This window comes from Cuculus canorus, chromosome 3 (genome assembly GCF_017976375.1).
Source record: "Cuculus canorus isolate bCucCan1 chromosome 3, bCucCan1.pri, whole genome shotgun sequence".
NCBI classification, from domain to species: Eukaryota; Metazoa; Chordata; class Aves; order Cuculiformes; family Cuculidae; genus Cuculus; species Cuculus canorus.
In genome coordinates this window covers 10,445,688-10,466,253 of record NC_071403.1, presented here as the reverse complement: position 1 = coordinate 10,466,253, position 20,566 = coordinate 10,445,688, and the positions used below count along the sequence as shown (strand labels likewise).

Sequence of the window (20,566 nt, the reverse complement as noted above, 5' to 3'; positions counted from 1 at the left end):
GCTCCAGAGTCTCAACATCCTTCTTGTGGTGAGGGGCCCAGAACTGAACACAGTATTCGAGGTGCGGTCTCACCAGTGCCGAGTACAGAGGGAGAATAACCTCCCTGGACCTGCTGGTGACCCCATCTCTGATACAAGCCAAGATGCCGTTGGCCTTCTTGGCCACCTGGGCACACTGCTGGCTCATGTTCAGTCGGCTGTCAACCAACACCCCCAGGTCCTTCTCTTCCGTGCAGCTCTCCAGCCACTCTTCCCCCAGTCTGTAGCACTGCATAGGGTTGTTGTGCCCCAAGTGCAGGACCCGGCATTTGGCCTTGTTAAACCTCATGCCATTGGTCTCGGCCCAGCGGTCCAGCCTGTTCAGATCCCTTTGCAGAGCCTCCCTACCCTCCAGCAGATCGACACTTCCTCCCAGCTTAGTGTCATCTGCAAACTTGCTGAGGGTGCACTCAATGCCTTCATCCAGGTCATTGATAAAGACATTGAACAGGGCTGGACCCAGTACCGAGCCCTGAGGAACCCCACTTGTGACTGGCCTCCAGCTGGAGTTAACTCCATTGACCACCACTCTCTGGGCCCGGCCATCCAACCAGTTTTCAACCCAGGAGAGTGTGCGCCTGTCCAGGCCAGAGGCTGACAGTTTCTGCAGCAGAATGCTGTGAGAAACTGTGTCAAAGGCTTTACTGAAGTCCAAGAAGACTACATCCACAGCCTTTCCCCCATCCAGTAGTCGAGTGATTTTGTCATAGAAGGAGATCAGGTTAGTTTGGCAAGATCTGCCTTTTGTAAACCCATGTTGACTGGGCCTGATCACCCGGTTCTCTTGCATGTGCTTCATGATAGCACTCAAGATTACCTGTTCCATGACTTTCCCCGGCACTGAGGTGAGACTGACAGGCCTGTAGTTCCCCGCATCCTCCCTGCAACCCTTCTTGTAGATGGGCACAACATTAGCCAGCCTCCAGTCTAGTGGAACTTCCCCAGTCAGCCAGGACCGCTGGAAGATGATGGATAGGGGTTTGGAAAGGACATCCGCCAGCTCCTTCAATACTCTTGGGTGGATCCCATCCGGCCCCATAGACTTGTGGGAGTCTAGCTGGGCAAGCAAGTCTCTAACCGCCTCCTCTTGGATCATGGGAGCCTCATTCTGCTCCTCTAACTCTTGGATTTGTAAACAGAAGGAACAACTTTCTTTGCTATTAAAGACTGAGGCGAAGAAGGCATTAAGTACCTCAGCCTTGTCCTTATCCCCTGTCACTGTTATTCCTTCTGCATCCAATAGGGACTGGATATTCTCCCTCATCCTCCTTTTCCTGTTAATGTATTTGTAGAAAGATTTTTTGTTGTCTTTCACAGACTTAGCCAATTTGATTTCTAGCTGGGCCTTGGCCCTCCTGATTTTTTCCCTGCACGATCTCACTTCCTCCCTGTAGTCCACCCAAGACGCCTGTCCTTTCCTCCAAAGCCCATAGAGCTTTTTCTTATTATTGACACATCTTGAGATCTCCCTGCTCCACCAAGCTGGCTTTTGCCCCCGCCGGCTCCTTTTCCGGAACACAGGGATGGCTTGCTCTTGAGCTGCTAGGATTTCATTTTTCAAGAGCGCCCAACCCTCGTGGGCTCCCTTGCCCTGAAGGACTGTTTCCCATGGGACTTTGCTAACCAACCTTCTGAACAGGCCAAAGTCTGCCCTCTGGAAGTTTAATGTGATAGTTTTGCTAACCCCCTTCTTTATCCCACCTAGAACTGAAAACCCTATCATCTCATGATCACTTTGTCCCAGGCGTCCTCCAACCGTCAAATCCCCAACAAGACCTTCTCTATTCGCAAACAGCAGGTCTAGGAAGGCACCCTCCCTTGTTGGTTCACTAACCAGTTGTGCGAGGAAGTTGTCTTCCATGCACTCCAGGAACCTCCTAGACTGTTTCCTTTCTGCTGTACTGTACTCCCAGCAGACATCCGGAAAATTAAAGTCACCCACAAGGACAAGAGGCAGAGATTTAGAGACTATCCCCAGCTGTTTATAGAAGAGCTCATCAGCTGTTTCTTCTTGGCTGGGTGGTCTGTAACAGACTCCTATCACAAAGTCCGCCTTCTTGTGGGCTCCTCTGATTTTAACCCATAGGCACTCGGTCCCATCCTCACCGTAATCCAGTTCAAGAGTATCAAAGCACTCTTTAACATAGAGGGCTACCCCGCCTCCTTTCCTACCCTTCCTGTCCCGCCTGAAGAGTTTATATCCCAACATAGCTGTACTCCAGTTACGTGAGTCATCCCACCACGTTTCTGTGATGGCAATGACATAGTAGTCACCTTGCCCTACAACAGCTTCCAGCTCCTCCTTCTTATTGCCCATGCTGTGTGCATTGGTGTATATGCACTTCAGCTGGGCTGATGAACCTTCAGCCCTCATAAAGGGAAGAGAGTTCATTCTCGATTGACTAGTCCTTGGAATAACTAATTCCACAGACCCAGTTTCATCCTTACTGTCCCCACTTGTACTCGCCCTCACTTGCCCTGTGGTGGTGTACTGGTGGTCCTCTCCAGCACACCATTTCTCAGTCGCCGGTGTCCCACTTCCAGGCTCATTCCCAACTAGCCTGGTCTCCTCCCCTTCCCCCTTCACATCTAGTTTAAAGCTTTATTTAAGAGCCTAACTAGATTTTTAGAGATTACTTTAGTCCCCCTTGGAGACAAGCGTGTCCCATCCCTAGTAAGAAAACCTGGGGTGGGTGGGTCACCCCATGATCAAAGAAGCCAAAGCCTCTCTCCTCACACCAGGCTCGGAGCCAGGCATTAATCAGCTGTTTGTCCCTGACCTCCTGTTCCATATTCCTTAGTACTGGGATAGAACTAAACACCACTTGTGCTCCAGAGCCCTCCATCATCCTCCCTAAAGCCTCTTTTGATGGCTTTCAGCCTTCTGTGCTGTAAGTCATCATTGCCTATTTGAAATACTAGCAGGGGATAGTAATCCGTTTCCTTCACCAAGGAAGGGAGTTTTCTATTGATATCCCTCACTGATGCCCCCGGCAAGCAGCAGACCTCCCTGTGGAGCGGGTCCGGTCTGCAGATGGGTCCCTCCACTCCTTTTAGAAGGGAATCCCCTAAGACGATCACTCTCCTCTTTTTATTGACAGAGAATGTTTTTAGGGCCCTCTGAGGATGCTGGAGCCTAGGGAATGTTTCTAGGCTGTGGGGACCATCTTCTTCTTCCTGGGGGATAGGTTCCTCCTGCAGCGCTTCATATTGATTTTTGAGGGCTATCTGGGGGTTAGTTGTCCAGGTGGGGGGAGCAGGTTTCCTGCGCCGGACAGGAACTTGCTGCCATCCCCCATCTCTTGTTCCTCCTGCCTCACAGATTGTAGGATCGAGCTGCTCCGCTGCACTGGCTCCAGCAGCCTGCTGGGTTTGTGCGAGGGCACTGCTCCAAAGATCTATGTCCCTCTCACATTCCCTGATGGTCCTTAATCTGTTCACCTCCTCCCTCAGCTCTGCCACCATGTGAAGGAGTTCTTCGACTCACGCACAGCTCCCACAAGTGTAGCGGTACCAGAGGCACAGGCTGGTGTGGGAGGGGGGCACTGCCTACAGCCCAGGCTCTGCGGAGCTGCACGGACCCACTGAGGCTCTGTCTGGGTGGCAACACCCATCCTGTTCGCTGCAGCACCCGGAGCAGTTTTAATCTTCTGCCTGGTAGCCACCATGGTCCGCTGCCCCGTCTGATCTGCCACCAGCCTCTCCCTGAGCCCTTCCTGCTCGCCCTGACCGCTCGAACTGCCGCTCAAACTGCCCCTTTGTAATAACGTGCCCCGCTCCTCTTTGTCTCGCTCCTCTTTGCCCCGCTCCTCTTTGCCCCGCTCCTCTTTGCCTCGCTCCCCTTTGCCTCGCTCCCCTTTGCCTCGCTCCCAGTCGCCGTACTCCCAAGAGACCGTTTAAATCCCCCGCGGTACCCGCCGGGACCGCCCCCTCCTGTCAGGCCCCGCGCGGGACCGTCCGCTGCCGGGTGTCAGGAGCCGAGCGCCGCCCGCCCCGCTCCCGCTTAGGTTTCCGTAGGCTTTTCCCGTCTCAGGGAAGTGCCCCACCGCCTCAGATGGCCACCCCACCGCAGTAGTCACCGTCCCCCCGCTGGATGTCGCCGAAAAAGCGACAAGGTTTCATGTTTATAGGTTTTCAAGGTTTCATGTTTATAACGTATACATGTACACTACAATTCTCTCAGATTTAAGCTGTTTTCCCTCAAGGACTCACTTACAGCCTAGAAAATCATTGTTACAGAGTTCCCAGAGCTCCTCTTCCTTCTACACTCTTTGACTCCTTTTGTCATTGATGGCACAGTGTCCATCATCGCACATGGTAATATTCAGGGCGCCATAAGAGATCTATTTCTCTCCAGCAATTTGCATCACAACTGTTAAACAACAAAGCACACTGGTATTATAGCACAAGTCATAAAGGTAAAAAGAAGAGGCAGTCATGATCCATGAAAAGATATTTTATTAATATCTCTTAAAAAGACCTAATTTTTCCCCTCTGTTTTTAAGGTATTTGTTTTCTAGCCTGAAGTTCTTATTTATTGTGAATCACTACGGAAATCATCAGTACTTAACAAAAGAGCAAATAAACGTCTGAATGAAAAGAATATGTCAATATGTGCCCATATTTGCTGCCGCAACCCCTGGGCAGCTTATTAAATGAAGATAGATATTCATATAGATGGCGTTAATAATTTTAACAGGAAGCATCTCCAAAGCTAGTTGGTTTTGTTTCCTTGGTTGTGGGCTACTTTTCAAAAGTTTATACAGACTACAGCTGAAAGTCAGTGGTGTGAACGTCAGAGGCAAGAAGGGTTAAAGCACCTGAGTACTCCTGCAATTTCACGTATTGTTAAAATGGCAATATAAAAATGTACAATTTTACAATTAAAACATTTTTTGACTATTTTTCTGGTACAGATTTTCATGTAACTGACAAATGATGCATGAGTATACAGCAACTTATTTTAAACGAAGGTCATGTCTGGGTTTAGATATGATAGATAACCCACATTCCTCTCCTGCAAGGAAATGCCGAGTCAAAACCTGGACTGTTATCAAGAACGACAGCAAGCATCTGAAGCACTTCAGAATAATGATAATTGAGAAAATTTAAGAAATAAAACTGAAGTATTTAAATACCTCCAAGGATGGTGACTCCACTCCCTCCCTGGGCAGCCTCTGCCAGTGCCCAATGACCCTTTCTGTGAAATCTTTTTTGCTGATGTCCAGCCTGAACCTCCCCTGGAGCAGCTTCAGGACACTCCCCCTTGTCCTGTCCCCTGTCGCTGGGAGAAGACGCCAGCTCCTTCCTCTCCACAACCTCCTTTCACATAGTTGTAGAAAGCAGTGAGGTCTTCCCTCAGCCTCCTCTTCTCCAGGCTAAACAACCTCAGCCGCTCCTTGGAAGTCTTGTTCTTCGGCCCCCTCACCAGCTTCGTTGCTCTTCTCTGAACACACTCCAGAGCCTCAACATCCTTCTGGGAGCAAGGAATCATCTTCACGTCATCTTATGGACCCGTTCCAAAAGCTTCATATCCTTATGCTGGGGATTCCAGAACTGGAAACAGTACTCCAGGGAGGGTGTCACGACAACAGAGTAGAGGAGCAGAATCACCTCAGAGTGTCAGAGAACACTGGCCAAAGGTCAATCACTCAAGCAAAATATTTAATTTAATCGTGCTATTCTCTAAGAAAGCCTTAAGAAAAAGATATTTCCACATAGCTCTCATCACACTGTGTTTACCTGACTGGTATGGGTGACTATCCGATCAAATCCAAGCGGCCTTGGCTGCGTTCAGGGATCAGATTGTAATCTGACCACATTGAAATCTGTTTTCCACAACTTTGGCAAGTTCCCCCTCACACCTCACTGTGCACATGAGAGTTTTGCTCCGTTTCTTTTGGTTTGAAGCCAGAATTAATTTTGCTTTTTGATTTCACCCTGAGAGTGACCCTGTCGGCCTCCGCATCGAACCGGCCACAGATAATCAAACCACCTCCTTCGACTGTGCGACTCTAAGGAAGGTACAGACACGAGGGTGTAGCTCGAGGATCGGGGCATGACAACGATTCACAGGAAAAATATGGCAATGGGACTCTGCTGGACAGTGGGGCAGTTTTGTCAGATGAGCTATATGGGAAATATTTGCTCCCGAGTCTGCGGCTCCTGTGCTCTGCGTGAGGTCCCATTGTGACCTCACCCAGAACGGCCGTTGTGACCTCACCAGGCGGCCATTGTGACATCAGTGACATCAGGCTATATAAGGAGCAAGGCAGGCCTCAGGAACCACAGTGCTGTCCTCGTCCATCGGGGACAGACCTCTGCAGGTGGGGGAACAAAGGACTCCCATCCCGCAGGCTCCCTTTCCAGGGTACGGAGAGGATCTCCCAGAGAGAAGCTCCGGCAGGGTCCGGGTCACTGGCCCTTACCTGCCTTGGAGCCACGACGAGGCTTTCGTGCCTTTCCAGTTCCTACCAGCACCTCTCACAGAGGTCAGTCACCACCCTGCCCCGAGAGCAGGAACACGCAAAGACGCCTCTGGCATCGCTCGGCAGTCCCGGGATCGTCCCTGCTGCTTGTGCCTGCACACACACAGCCCCAAGACACAGTGGGCCACTCTTGAGAACTCGACTTCCACAGCTTTCCTGCGTCCTGCAGGTCGTGTCTCTAGGGTACATTGTAACCTTTGTATCCCCTTTGCTTGCAGTCTGAGATGGCATCGGAGGAGAACCGGGCAGAAAACAGCATCTCCTCCCCTGCTCCCAGCACCAGCCAGGAGCCCCAGGCCCCTCCACAGGATGCGTCCAAGGAACCACAGTGCCCAATCTGCTTGGAAACCATTACTGACGAAGCGTCTGTGGTCTCGTGCAGACACACTTTCTGTTTTATCTGCATCTTCCAGTGGTACCTCTTAATACATGAGTGCCCGCTCTGTAAGTGCCCTTTCAACGAACTCTACCGCAAGGTGGCAGACAATGACTATGTCCTGCAGAGCTTAGTAAGGCGCAGACGCACCAACGCTCAAGCGGGGAGACCTCAGCGTCGCCCTGCGGAAAGGAGACGGAATCGTCCCTCAGGCCAACAACACCGCCCCTCTGCCAGCAGAGACCAGGGCAGTGGCCGTGCTGGGAACCAAGAGAGAATCCGAAGCAGGTCACCAAGGAGGGACGACGGTGGCCACAGCACGGCTCGACGCAGGTCCTCAAGGAGGCACCGTGGTGGCCACAGCACAGCTCAAAGCAGGTCCCCACAGAGGCACCACGGTGGCCAAAGCACGACCCCAAGCAGGTCGCCAAGGAGGCACCGTGGTGGCCGCAGCACGGCTCAGCACGCCCAGCAGTCCAACCCCTCCAGCAGCCGGAGACGGCAGCGGAGCAGAGCTCAGGACACTGCTCAGGTCACTGGGGCTGAGGAAGGACAATCTCCAAGGCCTGGACAAGATTTCCCAGCCTCTTCAAGGAGGACTGAGCGTCGTGAACGGGGACAGCGGCTTTCTACCTGGGAACGGCAGCCAACAAGGAGCCGATCCCGGCACAGGTCCCGCACCACTGGGAGACGATCCCAGCGCGAGCAACAAAGGAGCAGGGATCGCAGCTAAGGGCGAGCTCAAAGCCCCGAACAGCAACTCCCAGCTGATTCCAGGAGGGAGCTGGCCTCTTCTCCCAGTGACCGGGGACCGGACAAGGGGCAATGGCCTCAAGCTGCGCCAGGGGACGTTCAGGCCGGACATCAGAAGAAAATTTTTCACGGAATGGGTCATTGTGTGGGGATAGAATATTCCACTGCCACTTACGTGCAGGATACGACAGTTATATCTGGGTTTAGATATGATAGATAACCCACATTCCTCTCCTGCAAGGAAATGCTGAGTCAAAACCTGGACTATCATCAAGAACAACAGCAAGCATCTGAAGCACTTCAGAATAATGATAATTAAGAAAATTTAAGAAATAAAATTGAAGTATTTGCTTCATGTACATTCTCAGTTTGCAACACAACTCTTTCAAGAACAATGAGCTGAAACATTTTTATTTCGTGTGTCCGTTCCTTGTTTTCCTGTTTTCTCATCCTCAAGTGTATGTTTATCCCTTTGACTTTTTTCTGTGTGCTTTTTCTCTGCTTTCTCTTTTAAATAAAAATCTCATCGGTAGTTCAATACACCACAAACTGAAGCGGCTGAAGTGTGAAAACCTAATTCTGTGCACCCATTCCTGCCATCTGAAAATGAACCTTATTGTTCCTCATCTTCCCCAGTAAACTTATAACTGGACATTGGTTTTAATCTATTCTACCATGTAGCCGTAAGGCCAGCATAAGGAAAGCAATGGAAACTCAACAGGCCCGGATGAACAGGGAGCATGAACAGAGAGGATGAACAGAGCCTTTCACACCAGCAGGGCCCATTTGGGCTAATTAAATGCTCCTGGAACTAATGTCTAAGATTAACTAATGAATTTAAATACTTTAAACTGGACACACTGCATTAACACCACTCATCTCTTCAACAACTGGAAAAAAATATGCATTTTAACTCTGCTTTTCATAGTATCTGTTCTAAAAGATACATATGACCCAGCACTGCCACAAGTCGCTCAGAGAGGTTGTGGAATCGCCACCCTTCAGGATAATCAAAACCCATCTGGACACAGCGCTGGGCAACAAGTTGTAGATGACCCTTCTTGAGTGGGGGCGCTGGACAACGTGACTTCCAGGGGCGTCTTCCAAACTCTGCTATTCTGTGATTCAATAATAAACTCTAACAATAGCACCTGACCGTACACCCATTTTAATTACATCCTTTTGGTGGTTAGAATGTCTAATTCAAACTTTAAGAGATATATCTTTTTCAGTTCAACCTTTAATAGTTTCTAATTTAATCAAACAGCTACTTTATGTACGATCAAATGCGTTCTACGCATAATACAATCTCTCCACATACTCTAAAAGTCTTCATTGAAATCTGTTTTCCACAACTTTGGCAAGTTCCCCCTCACACCTCACAGTGCACATGAGAGTTTTGCTCCGTTTCTTTTGGTTTGAAGCCAGAATAAATTTTGCTTTTTGATTTCACCCTGGGAGTGACCCTGTCGGACCCCGCATCGAACCGGCCACAGATAATCAAACCACCTCCTTCGACTGTGCGACTCTAAGGAAGGCACAGACACGAGGGTGTAGCTCGAGGATCGAGGCATGACAATGATTCACAGGAAAAATATGGCAATGGGACTCTGCTGGACAGTGGGGCAGTTTTGTCAGATGAGCTATATGGGAAATATTTGCTCCCGAGTCTGCGGCTCCTGTGCTCTGCGTGAGGTCCCATTGTGACCTCACCCAGAACGGCCATTGTGACCTCACCAGGCAGCCATTGTGACATCACCAGGCAGCCACCATTGTGACATCAGTGACATCAGGCTATATAAGGAGCAAGGCAGGCCTCAGGAACCACAGTGCTGTTCTCGTCCATCGGGGACAGACCTCTGCAGGTGGGGGAACAAAGGACTCCCATCCCGCAGGCTCCCTTTCCAGGGTACGGAGAGGATCTCCCAGAGAGAAGCTCCGGCAGGGTCCGGGTCACTGGCCCTTACCTGCCTTGGAGCCACGACGAGGCTTTCGTGCCTTTCCAGTTCCTACCAGCACCTCTCACAGAGGTCAGTCACCACCCTGCCCCGAGAGCAGGAACACGCAAAGACGCCTCTGGCATCGCTCGGCAGTCCCGGGATCGTCCCTGCTGCTTGTGCCCGCACACACACAGCCCCAAGACACAGTGGGCAATTCTTGAGAACTCAACTTCCACAGCTTTCCTGCGTCCTGCAGGTCGTGTCTCTAGGGCACATTGTAACCTTTGTATCCCCTTTGCTTGCAGTCTGAGATGGCATCGGAGGAGAACCGGGCAGAAAACAGCATCTCCTCCCCTGCTCCCAGCACCAGCCAGGAGCCCCAGGCCCCTCCACAGGATGCGTCCAAGGAACCACAGTGCCCAATCTGCTTGGAAACCATTACTGACGAAGCGTCTGTGGTCTCGTGCAGACACACTTTCTGTTTTATCTGCATCTTCCAGTGGTACCTCTTAATACATGAGTGCCCGCTCTGCAAGTGCCCTTTCAACGAACTCTACCGCAAGGTGGCAGACAATGACTATGTCCTGCAGAGCTTAGTAAGGCGCAGACGTACCAACGCTCAAGCGGGGAGACCTCAGCGTCGCCCTGCGGAAAGGAGACGGAATCGTCCCTCAGGCCAACAACACCGCCCCTCTGCCAGCAGAGACCAGGGCAGTGGCCGTGCTGGGAACCAAGAGAGAATCCGAAGCAGGTCACCAAGGAGGGACGACGGTGGCCACAGCACGGCTCGACGCAGGTCCTCAAGGAGGCACCGTGGTGGCCACAGCACAGCTCAAAGCAGGTCCCCACAGGGGCACCACGGTGGCCAAAGCACGACCCCAAGCAGGTCGCCAAGGAGGCACCGTGGTGGCCGCAGCACGGCTCAGCACGCCCAGCAGTCCAACCCCTCCAGCAGCCGGAGACGGCAGCGGAGCAGAGCTCAGGACACTGCTCAGGTCACTGGGGCTGAGGAAGGACAATCTCCAAGGCCTGGACAAGATTTCCCAGCCTCTTCAAGGAGGACTGAGCATCGTGAACGGGGACAGCGGCTTTCTGCCTGGGAACGGCAGCCAACAAGGAGCCGATCCCGGCACAGGTCCCACACCACTGGGAGACGATCCCAGCGCGAGCAACAAAGGAGCAGGGATCGCAGCTAAGGGCGAGCTCAAAGCCCCGAACAGCAACTCCCAGCTGATTCCAGGAGGGAGCTGGCCTCTTCTCCCAGTGACCGGGGACCGGACAAGGGGCAATGGCCTCAAGCCGCGCCAGGGGACGTTCAGGCCGGACATCAGAAGAAAATTTTTCACGGAATGGGTCATTGTGTGGGGATAGAATATTCCACTGCTACTTACGTGCAGGATACGACAGTTATATCTGGGTTCAGATATGAGAGATAACCCACATTCCTCTCCTGCATGGAAATGCTGAGTCAAAACCTGGACTATCATCAAGAACGACAGCAAGCATCTGAAGCACTTCAGAATAATGATAATTAAGAAAATTTAAGAAATAAAATTGAAGTATTTGCTTCATGTACATTCTCAGTTTGCAACACAACTCTTTCAAGAACAATGAGCTGAAACATTTTTATTTCGTGTGTCCGTTCCTTGTTTTCCTGTTTTCTCATCCTCAAGTGTATGTTTATCCCTTTGACTTTTTTCTGTGTGCTTTTTCTCTGCTTTCTCTTTTAAATAAAAATCTCATCGGTAGTTCAATACACCACAAACTGAAGCGGCTGAAGTGTGAAAACCTAATTCTGTGCACCCATTCCTGCCATCTGAAAATGAACCTTATTGTTCCTCATCTTCCCCAGTAAACTTATAACTGGACATTGGTTTTAATCTATTCTACCATGTAGCCGTAAGGCCAGCATAAGGAAAGCAATGGAAACTCAACAGGCCCGGATGAACAGGGAGCATGAACAGAGAGGATGAACAGAGCCTTTCACACCAGCAGGGCCCATTTGGGCTAATTAAATGCTCCTGGAACTAATGTCTAAGATTAACTAATGAATTTAAATACTTTAAACTGGACACACTGCATTAACACCACTCATCTCTTCAACAACTGGAAAAAAATATGCATTTTAACTCTGCTTTTCATAGTATCTGTTCTAAAAGATACATATGACCCAGCACTGCCACAAGTCGCTCAGAGAGGTTGTGGAATCGCCACCCTTCAGGATAATCAAAACCCATCTGGACACAGCGCTGGGCAACAAGTTGTAGATGACCCTTCTTGAGTGGGGGCGCTGGACAACGTGACTTCCAGGGGCGTCTTCCAAACTCTGCTATTCTGTGATTCAATAATAAACTCTAACAATAGCACCTGACCGTACACCCATTTTAATTACATCCTTTTGGTGGTTAGAATGTCTAATTCAAACTTTAAGAGATATATCTTTTTCAGTTCAACCTTTAATAGTTTCTAATTTAATCAAACAGCTACTTTATGTACGATCAAATGCGTTCTACGCATAATACAATCTCTCCACATACTCTAAAAGTCTTCATTGAAATCTGTTTTCCACAACTTTGGCAAGTTCCCCCTCACACCTCACAGTGCACATGAGAGTTTTGCTCCGTTTCTTTTGGTTTGAAGCCAGAATAAATTTTGCTTTTTGATTTCACCCTGGGAGTGACCCTGTCGGACCCCGCATCGAACCGGCCACAGATAATCAAACCACCTCCTTCGACTGTGCGACTCTAAGGAAGGCACAGACACGAGGGTGTAGCTCGAGGATCGAGGCATGACAATGATTCACAGGAAAAATATGGCAATGGGACTCTGCTGGACAGTGGGGCAGTTTTGTCAGATGAGCTATATGGGAAATATTTGCTCCCGAGTCTGCGGCTCCTGTGCTCTGCGTGAGGTCCCATTGTGACCTCACCCAGAACGGCCGTTGTGACCTCACCAGGCAGCCATTGTGACATCACCAGGCAGCCACCATTGTGACATCAGTGACATCAGGCTATATAAGGAGCAAGGCAGGCCTCAGGAACCACAGTGCTGTTCTCGTCCATCGGGGACAGACCTCTGCAGGTGGGGGAACAAAGGACTCCCATCCCGCAGGCTCCCTTTCCAGGGTACGGAGAGGATCTCCCAGAGAGAAGCTCCGGCAGGGTCCGGGTCACTGGCCCTTACCTGCCTTGGAGCCACGACGAGGCTTTCGTGCCTTTCCAGTTCCTACCAGCACCTCTCACAGAGGTCAGTCACCACCCTGCCCCGAGAGCAGGAACACGCAAAGACGCCTCTGGCATCGCTCGGCAGTCCCGGGATCGTCCCTGCTGCTTGTGCCCGCACACACACAGCCCCAAGACACAGTGGGCAACTCTTGAGAACTCAACTTCCACAGCTTTCCTGCGTCCTGCAGGTCGTGTCTCTAGGGCACATTGTAACCTTTGTATCCCCTTTGCTTGCAGTCTGAGATGGCATCGGAGGAGAACCGGGCAGAAAACAGCATCTCCTCCCCTGCTCCCAGCACCAGCCAGGAGCCCCAGGCCCCTCCACAGGATGCGTCCAAGGAACCACAGTGCCCAATCTGCTTGGAAACCATTACTGACGAAGCGTCTGTGGTCTCGTGCAGACACACTTTCTGTTTTATCTGCATCTTCCAGTGGTACCTCTTAATACATGAGTGCCCGCTCTGCAAGTGCCCTTTCAACGAACTCTACCGCAAGGTGGCAGACAATGACTATGTCCTGCAGAGCTTAGTAAGGCGCAGACGTACCAACGCTCAAGCGGGGAGACCTCAGCGTCGCCCTGCGGAAAGGAGACGGAATCGTCCCTCAGGCCAACAACACCGCCCCTCTGCCAGCAGAGACCAGGGCAGTGGCCGTGCTGGGAACCAAGAGAGAATCCGAAGCAGGTCACCAAGGAGGGACGACGGTGGCCACAGCACGGCTCGACGCAGGTCCTCAAGGAGGCACCGTGGTGGCCACAGCACAGCTCAAAGCAGGTCCCCACAGGGGCACCACGGTGGCCAAAGCACGACCCCAAGCAGGTCGCCAAGGAGGCACCGTGGTGGCCGCAGCACGGCTCAGCACGCCCAGCAGTCCAACCCCTCCAGCAGCCGGAGACGGCAGCGGAGCAGAGCTCAGGACACTGCTCAGGTCACTGGGGCTGAGGAAGGACAATCTCCAAGGCCTGGACAAGATTTCCCAGCCTCTTCAAGGAGGACTGAGCGTCGTGAACGGGGACAGCGGCTTTCTGCCTGGGAACGGCAGCCAACAAGGAGCCGATCCCGGCACAGGTCCCACACCACTGGGAGACGATCCCAGCGCGAGCAACAAAGGAGCAGGGATCGCAGCTAAGGGCGAGCTCAAAGCCCCGAACAGCAACTCCCAGCTGATTCCAGGAGGGAGCTGGCCTCTTCTCCCAGTGACTGGGGACCGGACAAGGGGCAATGGCCTCAAGCCGCGCCAGGGGACGTTCAGGCCGGACATCAGAAGAAAATTTTTCACGGAATGGGTCATTGTGTGGGGATAGAATATTCCACTGCTACTTACGTGCAGGATACGACAGTTATATCTGGGTTCAGATATGAGAGATAACCCACATTCCTCTCCTGCATGGAAATGCTGAGTCAAAACCTGGACTATCATCAAGAACGACAGCAAGCATCTGAAGCACTTCAGAATAATGATAATTAAGAAAATTTAAGAAATAAAATTGAAGTATTTGCTTCATGTACATTCTCAGTTTGCAACACAACTCTTTCAAGAACAATGAGCTGAAACATTTTTATTTCGTGTGTCCGTTCCTTGTTTTCCTGTTTTCTCATCCTCAAGTGTATGTTTATCCCTTTGACTTTTTTCTGTGTGCTTTTTCTCTGCTTTCTCTTTTAAATAAAAATCTCATCGGTAGTTCAATACACCACAAACTGAAGCGGCTGAAGTGTGAAAACCTAATTCTGTGCACCCATTCCTGCCATCTGAAAATGAACCTTATTGTTCCTCATCTTCCCCAGTAAACTTATAACTGGACATTGGTTTTAATCTATTCTACCATGTAGCCGTAAGGCCAGCATAAGGAAAGCAATGGAAACTCAACAGGCCCGGATGAACAGGGAGCATGAACAGAGAGGATGAACAGAGCCTTTCACACCAGCAGGGCCCATTTGGGCTAATTAAATGCTCCTGGAACTAATGTCTAAGATTAACTAATGAATTTAAATACTTTAAACTGGACACACTGCATTAACACCACTCATCTCTTCAACAACTGGAAAAAAATATGCATTTTAACTCTGCTTTTCATAGTATTTGTTCTAAAAGATACATATGACCAAGCACTGCTTGGAATGGAATTTCACGGAGTGGGTCATTGTGTGGGGATAGAATATTCCACTGACACCTACGTGCAGGATGCTACAGCCGATATCATCGCACTCGTGGGCAAAAAAACAAGGGGCAACTAGTTAAGCAGGAGGAGAAAACATGGAGCTGAACTAGTGAGAAAAACCTTTGGACTTCTTGCTTGCTAGGCAAGAGAAACATTTGTAGCATGTAGAGTTATGCTGAATGGCTGTAACTGTGGGACCTTAGAGTGGAAAATCATCGGGGTAGCTGGCTAACGGGGCAGATATGGGGATATAAAGCTTTGCTTGTGCATAATAAATTTGATTTCACTACCGCACCCAAACGAGTCTGTGCCGCCAGTGCCACAAATGGTGCCCCATGTGGGGAGTGACAATAGGTGATCTAAGAGGACCGACTGGTCGCAAGCCCTGCAGAACTTAAGCGCTGCTGAAAGGAAGCAGCAGCTCAGCTCCCATCACCTTCGTGGAGCAAGCAAGCTGAGCTGCGGGGAACTACCTGAAAGGAGCTTGGAGAGAGGAGGGAGCTGGCCTCTTATCTCAAGTGACAGGGGACAGGACAAAGGGGAATGGCCTCAAGCTCCACCACTGGAGGTTCAGGCTGGACATCAGAAAAAATTCATTGACAGCACAGTGTCCACGTCCAGGCAAAGCAGACACTGATGGAGACAAGATTTTTCATAGTCTCTTTTTCAAGACTCCAACTGAATCTCTGTGCTACTTTACAAGGGAAAAAAAGAACAAAAACACATGCACAGAAAATCCCTCTAAAACCTAATTTCCATCAAGTGAGGAACTATGTTAAATATAAAGATACTGACCTATTGTTCAAATTCACTGAAGAAATAACCTCTACTAAATCCTACCCACACACAGTGAGGCATCTAAAACAGTAAATCCTCACCAATCTTTCCAATGATTAGCAGGATAAAAATCTCAGAGAAGCATCAATTTTTGATGCATATAAAAAGGAAAAAAGTCAAAGGAATGTGTCCCTAGTGCCTGTCAGATATACAGCAAGCAGTCAAATGCTTATTTGTATGAAGCAGAAGAAGAGAAGAAAAAGAAAACTTTCCTAGAAAAAGTCTAGGTATTTCAAGAATTTGTCAAGAATGACTATGAGCAAACAATAAAACACTGCAAAACTATTACATTTTAATTTATATGTTAATTATTCCTTCTGGAGAGATACTTTAAGTGGAACTTTTACATTCTTTTCTATCTAGTTCAACACTCCGTTGATGCCCAACAAGCAATGGTGACACTTCACCTGAACTAAAGACAAAAACTTAAAGCAAGTTTTTCCGATGGACCTAAAGCAGGTTTCAGGCACTTAACACATAACCTTTTGCTGAACTGTCTCAGCTTAAGCCTAAGCCATATGTCTTCCTCCAACAAAGATGATGGCATCCTTTTATAGCCTTAACCTCTCGCTAGAGCAGGCAACAGGAGTCACAGTCTGCATTGTCCTTGCTGTATAACATAGGTTTTCAAACTAATGTTTGAAAAGCTGCTAAAAATCTCTGCTTAATTTCACCAGGCATTTCATGTCCTTTTGTTGATTAAGGGAAGTTAGCGCAATGGATGATTAAAAATGTATGCTTTTTTTTATTTACAGAAAGCACTTATTTATGCCTTCTGACTACACAGTGAAGAATATATTTATAAAAATAAATACTCTAAAATACTGCCAGATTTATTTATTTTTTTTATCCCAGTGCAGTAAAACAAATTTTGCATTGTATTTACTATAGTAATAAACAAATTCAGAATATTAAACAGTAAAAGATGATGACAATAATCAACACATCAGCAGAAGCACTGGAGCCAGAAAGACAAGATTCTGGTTTAAACCCTTAATAAAAAAGGAGATATTTCACAACACCTACAGACAAATTGTATATAGCATTGATATACAAACAGAAAGTAAAACTGAAAAGTAGTGCCTTATTAATGAAAGTGCCAAGTGCCAAACATAATATGCCTTACCTGAGTTACTCCACTGGGAGGGATCTTATATGATTGCAGTTTCTGCTTCAAGAGTTCAGGATCACAGTGGCGGAATGGGCACCCTGGTAGCAAAAACCAAGCAAGCTTACAAACAAGGCTGCCTACCCAGGAGTTGGTACAGTAGAGACTCAAGACATGAGCTAAGTTGTTCCCAACAGTGTAACAGTTTATTAATAAGAAAGTTAATTGCCCATGTATACAATTACTCTTTCTTTCTTTCTTTCTTTCTTTCTTTCTTTCTTTCTTTCTTTCTTTCTTTCTTTCTTTCTTTCTTTCTTTCTTTCTTTCTTTCTTTCTTCTTTCTTTCTTTCTTTCTTTCTCTTTCTTTCTTTCTTTCTTTCTTTCTTTCTTTCTCTTTCCTTTCTTTCTTTCCTTTCTTTCTTTCCTTTCTTTCTTTCCTTTCTTTCTTTTCTTTCTTTCTTTCTTTCTTTCTTTCTTTCTTTCTTTCTTTCTTTCTTTCTTTCTAATAATTACTCCACTGCACAGTTACCAAGGCACCACAGGCTCAGAAGTTATATCAAATATCTCAACATAAACTGATCATAATTCTCATTTACTGAGGTTTTAAATTATCCTGCACATGATTTTATTTATATCTCAAAACACCTCTAACTGGCCACTTTTTAAAGCATCTGTTCATTTAAAGTCTCCTTGCGCTGCACAACACAATGTATACAAAACCAGAAGATATCAAGACACACTCTAAAGAGATCAGTGCAAGACTACTGGGAGCCTTGAAACTAAATACAGAATCAACTGAGTTGGAAGGGACCCACAAGGATCATCAAGTCCAATTCCTGTTCCTGCACAGGGCAACCTCAACATTCACAGCATGTGTTTGAGGGCATTGTCCAAATGCTTCTTGAATATCGTCAGGCTTGATGCCTACTGTTCCAGTGCTCCACCACCCTCTGAATAACTTTTTTCCTAATATCCAACCTAAACCTCCCCTGGCACATATTCCTGCCATTCCCACAGGGCCTATCAGCGCAATGATATCTCCCCTCCTAATAAACATGTAATTTAGGAGACTACAGGAGGCAGTAACTTCTCTAGCCCTGAGTTTTAAAGGAACTCACCATGATAATCCCCTTGACTTGGTGGATTGGACATGATAATCTTCATGCAGCTGTATGGGGTATAATCAGTTCTCTTTCCTTCTTTCCCATAGTTGTGGCGAATGCTGTAAGCGTATCCTTTGTCAAACTAAATAAAAACAAAAGAATAAATTCTTACATATTTTGTCAGTGAGTCTATCTGCTGTGCAAACAGAAATATTGGATAACAAAATAAATCTTCCAAACATATTCAAAGTGAGAAAAATAAACATTGAGTTTCTTGATGTTATGTTACATTGACTTGTACATATGTGTGTAAAACATACGTGTTTTACAGACATATCACAAGAGAAGTGTTTAACTGCATTGATTTAAAGTCTTTTCAGCTGATGTGGTAATTGCTTTAAAAATAAGATGATTTAAAGATCAAAATTTTGAACCCCATGATGTTTGTAAACGGAGAAAACATGGTAATTTGAAATCTTTCATAAATGTCTATACATTGACTATGTTACCAGGGCAAAACCCAGAAATATAGATTTCTTTACTCCTTGTTCTCCCAAAGTATAATGCTTTACCTATTCTTTGTTTCAGCATGGGAGTTCAATTCATTCGATTCTAAAATGCAGTATGTTTCGCTTGTACTAAAGAGAAAGATTTTAGCAAACTTCTTTTGTCTAAAGTACTGCACATGTACACAAACACTTCTCTTGGCAGCTGAGTACAGCCCTATCAATACATCCTTTTAGATAAGTCCTGTGGAGAACACTCACTCACATGAGTTCATGTTATTTTATATGTGGCAACAGGTGACGCAAAATCTGTAGTAGAATGAGATAATTTAACATATGGATTCCATTAAGTCGCATTAGGTACTATACAACATCAAGGAACATAGCCACATGCAGGATCCAGCACACAGGGATATTTCTATCCAGTCAACCCTTTTGCACAGGAGAGAAAAGAACTGGTTGGTTGAATCGAAAAGGAGCATTATTTTTCCTAGAAACGGAGCTGGGGGTTACCAACTCTTCATTAGAAAGAAGAGTAAGACTACAGGAGGATCCGCTATGGGTGTGTGCATGTACTCAAGAAGGGATGGGGGAACAGACACCCTTCCCTTTGCAGGGCAAGCAGCAGCTGCTGCCCGACTCCTGCTGCTGCTCCAGTGGGAGCTGCAAATGGTATATTTACTCCTGAAAACAGCAAATATCAAATACAAAGAAGTCCCTATTTCACTTCCCAACCTCTGAGCGAACCTGTTAAACTGAAGATGGAGTCTGTGATCCTATAGGCACCTATTTTTCCATCCAGAGACTCTGGAACTTTTCCTCCTCCTCCGCAAAAGATGACTGAAAGCATATTTCATTTGCTTAACAAAGGATAATTGAGCAAGCAGTTAAATTAGATTAAATTAGGTTTTCGTAATGGAGAAGCAAATCTTGAATGCTTCAGGATGTATTGCTTAGATTGCCACAAAAATTAACACATCTCTTTAACAGTTCTGTATATGTAAATTTTGAGCTGTACTATTCACATCACTTGCCTTAATGCCCACAGAAATTACTTTTACTACCTCACTCATTATTTTATGCTGAGAAACAGCTCTTGCAGCACACAGAAACAATGGCTACATAATAACACCCCATGGTCTTGGGACAAGGTTGGATATTTTCTCACTGTTTGGATCTGAGAGTTTTTGCAGTGGCAGATGGCAGAGAAGAACACTGCTAACATCATGGTCATCCTCAGTGGGAAGAAATCAAGAATAGTGATATTTCCTTTCTGAAAACACATCCTGCAGAAGGGCCCTCTCTGAACAGTGGGGGATGAACTCAATGATCAGACTCTCTCTTTCATAAGAACATTACTCCAGGATTTTGCACAAAGAAAAATCCCCCTCAGCAACAATCCCTTTTGCCAGCAAAAGCATCAAGGTATAATTAGACATGCTTGAAATACACAGAAACAAGAAGGCAGAGGTAGGGAACTGTCCCTTCCTAATTATTCTAACACCCCAAATTGAGGTGGTAGGATTTCCACAGTTCCTTGATCAAAATGAACAAGCTATGTGCAGCACACACCAGGTATGTAGGTGTTTGCAGGGTTAGTCCAACTGGTTATAAATGGCTTAGTTTTAAACTATTTCAGACAAACAGCTTAAAAACCCTATAAATTTACTATTACAGTGTAATAATAATAATTACTAGTCTAACTGCAATCTACTATCAGGTCATTAGAGCAAATAAACTGGAAAAGGTCAAACACGATTTAGTAGTAGACAGGTACGGTTAGAGTTGATGATTTCTAAGGTCTTTTCCAACCTAATGATTCTATGATTCTATGAAATGCATACCAGATCTTTGGATATAGAATGAGGATGTACATCAAATGGACCATCTGGCAGGTATATGCTTTCCTTTTCATCAAACAAATCAGGGAAGGATGGATCTTGTGTGTCTCATAATTCTCAATTTGATACAATTGAATAGACTTTCAAAGGAGAACAATAACAAGAACTCACAAGTCATTCCAGCCACTGCAAA

At 47.3% G+C, this 20,566-nt stretch overlaps 1 protein-coding gene across 1 annotated transcript in view; it reads right to left on the bottom strand.

Moving 5' to 3' along the window:
- PRIM2 (DNA primase subunit 2) overlaps nucleotides 1-20,566 on the bottom strand; it is a 130,985-nt gene that overhangs the window by 22,818 nt on the left and 87,601 nt on the right. Inside the window, exons 11-12 of the mRNA XM_054063146.1 lie at nucleotides 18,042-18,168; nucleotides 16,942-17,024 (exon numbers count right to left, since the gene is read on the bottom strand). Of these exons, the coding sequence (XP_053919121.1) occupies nucleotides 16,942-17,024; nucleotides 18,042-18,168 (210 nt within the window). The remainder of the gene's footprint in view (nucleotides 1-16,941; nucleotides 17,025-18,041; nucleotides 18,169-20,566) is intronic.